Below are 6,707 nucleotides of genomic sequence, written 5' to 3' on the forward strand. Positions count from 1 at the left end.
TGAATTTCATTCACCAAAGTATTTTAGTATTTGATGACTATGAAAAGGGGAGAGAGAGAGAGAGAGAGAGAGATGGATGCATAAATACTATATATGTAAATATTATATATAAAATATAAACATTGTATTTTTAATTTAAACATATTTACACATTTATTTTAAATATATTTGGTTAGAAATTTTATAGGAAGAGTTGTACAAAATAGCCAGCAGAATAACATGTTAACTGTCTTAAGTAAGACTTCTATTGTTTAATTTGAGATGTCCCTGACCATTAGATGATGCATTAGATAGAGTTGGGCCTGGAGTCAGGAAGATCTGAGTTCAAAACCAAATTCAGTTAACTATGTAACTCTGAGGTTACTTAACCTCTCTCCACCTCAGTTTCCTCCACTGTAAAAAAGGAGTAGTAGTAATAATAGCACCTAATTCTGAGGATTATTGTGAAGAACAAATGATTTCATTTTAAACCCCTTAGCTCAGTCCCTGGCACGTTGTAAATACTTGATACTTATTTCTTTCCTTTCTTCCTTTCTTCCTTCATTCCTCCCTTCTTCTCTTATCCTCTCATTTCTTCCCTCTTTCCTTTGTTCCTTCTGCATTTTTCCTTTATTCCATATTTTCTTTCCTCCTTCATTCCTCTCCTCCTTTATTCTATTTATTTTATTCTATTTCTATTTTATTCTATTCTATTATTCTAATTTATTCTATTCTCCTTCCTTTGTTCTCTCTTTATTTTATTCTATCTTTCTTTCCCTTCTTTCCTTCCCTCCCTGGTACTTGCATTATAGCATATACCTAATAAATATTTGGTTAAATTAAAATTGAGTTTGAATGTCTCTTGTCTGTTCATGCAGTTAACTTTCTAAAATTATAATCTGTGACTTCTTTCCAGATACTCAGTGGGGTAGCCTATTTTGTATATTTATAAAACAAGTATAAGCATTGCTGATGTGTTTACTACACACACACACACACACACACACACACACACACGCCATTTTAGACATGCTTCACTTAGATATATATTTTACAAGTGACTATTTTTACTATTATACTTCTTGACTATGCACAGCAGTATAGTCTTGCAAAAGGAAATGAAGCTTCATGTTTTATTAGCCACTTGCCGTCTTGTTCCATGCTGCTTTAAACACCGATGCACAAGCCCTTATTCAAAAGGGGCACTGGTATTCAAGAGGACTGCAGGGAGGGAAAGCAATCAAAATTTGCTTTTTGATTACACTATACTTTTATTTTATTGTTACACCCAAACTTCCCCAAGGCTAAAACAGATTTGGATATAATATGTAAATGACTGATAGCATCTTCTCTCTGAAAAAATAACATGGTATTAGAAAATACCTGAACCAGGAATTGTCACTATTGACTAGGAAAGGTATAAAGCATATAGAAATCAGAGGCAATGGCCAATGCAGGCAGAAATGAATGAGTAGGACTGAGGTTGGTCCCATGTCATTTTCTTTTTGCAATCTTAGGCTTGCTCAAATTTAAATGGAAATTCCTTTTTATATCCCTGTTGGATGAAGTGAAGTGAAAGCCACTATGATTTCTAAGCACATGAACATATGTACTCCTACAACACTCAGTGGTGAAAGAGCTCTTTGAAGTAGAGTAAGCATGACATATAAGAAAACATCACATTCTAGTTTAAATACCCATTCTTGCAACCAAGTCCAGTTTGTACATCCATGTAGAAATTTGCAGATATTGAAAAGGTAATTCTATAAAGTAAATTCTGTAAGTAAATTCTGGACTCCAAGAGCCCTTTGGACTTCATTAAAAATGTAGCGCCTAGACAAATGTGGACATTCCTATTACCAGCCAAGAAATACATCTCTGACATCCAGGGGATTCCATTAAAATCAAGAGATAGAGGTTAAAAATAAATGGAGGGATACCAGATCTCCTTCTGTCTCACTTCTCCAGCCAACCACTATTTAACACTAAAACTGCATGACTCAAACACATAGCCATATTTTCATGAGATTAATGAAATTATACATATGTAGTATATAATTATATATATATATATGTATATATGTATATACACATTATATTCCAATTTTACCAATAGTGTGACCCTTCTTCTTCTAAAGTTGTCAGTAGACAGCACAGTGTCCTGAAAAAGCTAACATATAGTTTTGAAACTAAGTGTGTATTCATGCACATATACACATAGGTATATGCATATGAATGTATTTGTATGCATATATATATATATATAATAAACTCATAGATATAGTCATTATAGAGATGGATACATACTTAAATTTAATTAATAACTAAATAATTATTTCATCATAAAAGTAAAAAAATATTTAAATACATCAACAAAAACTTATAAAACTACTCTTTGGTGAAAGTGAGATAAGTGGAAAATGTAACTAATTAAGTTCAAAAAACACTTATTAACTGCTTACTATGTGGCAGATGCTATGGTAGACATTGAGGATGCAATGACAAAGTCTTTGCTCTTAAGGAGCTTACATTGAACTGGGATAAAACAGTGTGTGTATAAATAAGTTAGTAGAAAATATAAGCAATATAATGTAGAAATATGTTTTTCCTGACTTCACATGTATAATGGAAAACATATTTCTTGCCTTCTTAATGGGTGGTGGAGGGATAAGAGTGAGGGAAAGAATTTGAAACTGAAAAAAATTTTAAATAAATGTGAAAAAAAAGAAAAGAAAAACTTAATAATCACCAAATAATTTTTTGTAGACAACACTAAAAATGATGAACCAGGAAAGCAAATTTTAAAAAAATATTCCAAAGTTTAGTAAATTTTATTGAGGATGATCTTTTAATTATTTTGGAATTTTAAATATATTCTAAAGTTCTTAGTTTCTGAAGTCATCAGTCCTTTAAATAAATAATAGTTTCATACTTTTTTATACTTTTCTTCTGGCTGTGTTTTAGGGTGTTTTTTAGGTGAATTCACCCAGAAATAGTACAAAGAGTACTAATTTCACTGATGAAGTAAAGTACATCTAAAAATAGTTTGGGTACAGTAAAATGGGATGTGTATTCATGGAGTGCCCTACAATATCCAATCTTGTTTAGCTTCTTCAAATGGATTTGGAATATTCCATTATTAGATTTGGGAACGATTATGCCTTTTGAGTAAACTGAAGAAAAGTCTCTAATGTAGAAAGCATGTGGAATGAACATAACATCTGTCCTAATCTGCTTTTCAGGCACGTCTCCAGACATTGATTTGACTGAACTAATTCACGCTGTGGAGCTTTGTGCCCAGGCCTGGAATTGAGAGGCACTGTTAAAAGACCCCCAATCACTTCCTGCCCTTTGAAAACCCAGAAAATCACCCTTCAGACTCTGGATAGCCACACATCACAACTAAAACTTTGCTTGAATGTTTACCTTTTATGCTTGCTATCCTGGATCTCTCTTACTAGTGTTTGGACCTTGTTAAATTGGAAGAAGGTGGAGGCTTGAACTTCCTACCAAACCAGCATGGCTAGGATTAGCTTTGCCTTAGTAGCTTGCCATTTGGTGCTGGAATTGCTAATGAATTCATTAACTGAGTCTTCCATCCAGAGTAATGAATGTCCACAACTTTGTGTGTGTGAAATCAGGCCATGGTTCACTCCACAATCCACATACAGAGAGGCCACTACAGTGGACTGCAATGACCTCCGCTTAACAAGAATTCCCAGCAACCTTTCCGGTGACACTCAAGTTCTTCTCTTACAGAGCAACAACATTGCCAAGACCTCTGATGAGCTTCAGCAGCTTTTCAACTTGACAGAGTTGGATTTTTCACAGAATAACTTCACAAGTATACGGGAAGTGGGGCTGGCCAATCTCACCCAGCTCACTACCCTCCATCTAGAGGAAAATCAGATCACAGAGATGACTGATTACTGTTTGCAGGACCTCAGCAACCTACAAGAACTCTATATAAACCATAACCAGATCAGCAGCATTTCTGCTAATGCCTTTTCAGGTCTGAAGAATCTTCTAAGACTCCACCTCAATTCCAACAAATTGAAAGTGATTGATAGTCGCTGGTTTGATTCAACACCTAACCTAGAAATCTTGATGATTGGGGAAAATCCAGTGATTGGCATCTTAGATATGAACTTTAAACCCCTTTCAAATTTACGCAGCTTAGTGTTGGCAGGAATGTATCTCACCGACATCCCTGGAAATGCCTTAGTGGGCTTGGACAGCCTTGAGAGTCTATCTTTTTATGACAATAAATTGGTCACTGTCCCTCAACTTGCACTTCAGAAAGTTCCAAACTTGAAATTTCTAGACCTCAACAAAAACCCAATTCACAAAATCCAAGAAGGGGACTTTAGAAATATGCTAAGGTTAAAAGAACTTGGCATAAACAATATGGGAGAACTGGTATCAGTGGATCGCTATGCCCTGGACAATCTGCCTGAACTTACAAAACTTGAAGCCACCAATAATCCCAAGTTGTCTTATATTCATCGCTCAGCTTTTCGCAATGTCCCTGCCCTCGAAAGCCTGATGCTCAACAATAATGCCTTGAATGCTGTTTACCAAAAGACAGTAGAATCTCTTCCTAATCTACGTGAGATCAGCATTCATAGCAATCCTCTGAGGTGTGACTGTGTCATCCATTGGGTTAACTCCAACAAAACCAATATCAGATTCATGGAGCCCCTGTCCATGTTTTGTGCCATGCCACCTGAATATAGAGGGCAGCAGGTAAAGGAAGTCTTAATTCAGGACTCAAGTGAACAGTGCCTCCCTATGATTTCTCATGACACATTTCCAAATCATTTAAACATGGACATTGGCATGACGGTATTCCTTGATTGTCGAGCCATGGCAGAACCTGAGCCTGAAATCTACTGGGTTACACCACTTGGAAATAAAATAACAGTGGAAACTCTTTCAGACAAGTATAAACTAAGCAATGAAGGCACTTTGGAAATCACCAGTATGCAGATAGAAGACTCAGGGAGATACACGTGTGTTGCCCAAAACATAGAAGGGGCAGATACACGCGTAGCCACAATAAGAGTCAATGGAACCCTTTTGGATGGTACTCAGGTGCTGAAAATCTACGTCAAACAGACAGAATCTCATTCCATCTTAGTTTCCTGGAAGGTTAATTCCAATGTCATGACTTCAAACTTGAAATGGTCATCTGCCACCATGAAAATCGATAACCCCCACATCACATACACTGCCAGGGTCCCCGTTGATGTTCATGAATACAACTTGACACACCTTCAGCCATCCACTGATTATGAAGTGTGTCTCACAGTGTCCAACATCCATCAGCAGACTCAAAAGTCCTGTGTGAACGTCACCACAAAGAACGCCGCTTTTGCTCTTGACATTTCGGATCAGGAAACTAGCACTGCCCTGGCGGCAGTCATGGGGTCAATGTTTGCAGTGATTAGCCTGGCCTCCATTGCAGTTTATGTAGCCAAAAGGTTTAAGAGGAAAAATTATCACCATTCCTTAAAAAAATATATGCAAAAAACCTCTTCCATTCCCCTGAACGAGCTCTATCCTCCACTAATTAACCTTTGGGACGGCGACAGCGAAAAAGACAAAGATGGTTCCGCAGAAACCAAGCCAACTCAAGTTGACACATCCAGAAGCTATTACATGTGGTAACTCAGTGGATATTTTGCTTCTGGTAGTAAGGAGCACAAAGACGTTTTTGCTTTATTCTGCAAAAGTAACAAAGTTTGAAGACTTTTGTATTTTTGACTTTGCTAGTTTGTGGCAGAGTGGTGAGGACGGGTGGATATTTCCAAATTTTTTAGTATAGCGTATCGCCATGGTTTGACACAAGTGGCGGCTTCTCCAAGCTCCCAGTTTGTGTTTGGTTTTTATTATTATTATTATTATATTATGATTATTTTATTTGGTTTTAGTTGTTGTGCTAAACTTAATAATGCTGTTCTAACTACAGTGCTCAATAAAATTATTCAAGACAGGTCGGGGTTCCCCTGTGATTCTACCGATAGCATGACCCCCTCCCTTCTTCTGAAGCCATCAGTAGAGAGTACAGTGTCCTGCAAAAGCTAACATACAGTTTTGAAGCTGTGTCGAATCATTTGTAGAAGTCTGGTCTATAGACTCTTCACCCAGGAAGCCAGGACTAGACTTGCTACCTTTGTTGAATGATGTTAGTTGACTGTACTGTAATGTTGTATCAACTGAACTTTGAATGTTTTGACTTTGAACAAATGCCTTTTTTCTCTCTTTTTTTTTGTAATAGTTTAAGAGGCTTAGGTCAAGCTAACAGGCAATAGAAATATGTATATCAATTTTTTTAATGTAACAAACTACATGTTAATTGTTATCTTATTCTTTTTATTATATTTAGTAGACACTTTTAAAAGAAGATCAGAATTTTGTTGTGTTTAATCCACCAACATGTGGTGTATAATGAAGACAGAACTATAATAAATTAGTTTTGTTCTGATTTTTTTTAGAACAGTTGCGATAATGAATCATTTATAATATTACAAATTACACTGGGGATGCTTTTCAAGAATGGGCCAAGAAGAACCTGTGATTTCCTCAGTTGGAAATCTTCCTCTACCTACCCACAAATGTGTTCATAAAGAGAATATTATGGCTTTGTAGCTGACAATTTGACATAATGGATAAAGCATAAATGGAGTTGGATTCAGGGACACTCGAGTTCAAATCCCACCTGAAAG

General features: G+C 36.2%; 1 protein-coding gene across 1 annotated transcript; it reads left to right on the forward strand.

Annotated features, from left to right (window-relative positions):
* The first annotated feature begins 3,498 nt into the window (after nt 1–3,498).
* Nucleotides 3,499–5,649, forward strand: LRRN1 (leucine rich repeat neuronal 1). The gene has a single exon (XM_044656827.1). The coding sequence runs from the start codon at nt 3,499–3,501 to the stop codon at nt 5,647–5,649; it is 2,151 nt and encodes a 716-aa protein (XP_044512762.1).
* Nucleotides 5,650–6,707: the final 1,058 nt, after the last annotated feature.

Source organism: Gracilinanus agilis, chromosome 1 (assembly GCF_016433145.1).
Source record: "Gracilinanus agilis isolate LMUSP501 chromosome 1, AgileGrace, whole genome shotgun sequence".
Classification (NCBI taxonomy): domain Eukaryota; kingdom Metazoa; phylum Chordata; class Mammalia; order Didelphimorphia; family Didelphidae; genus Gracilinanus; species Gracilinanus agilis.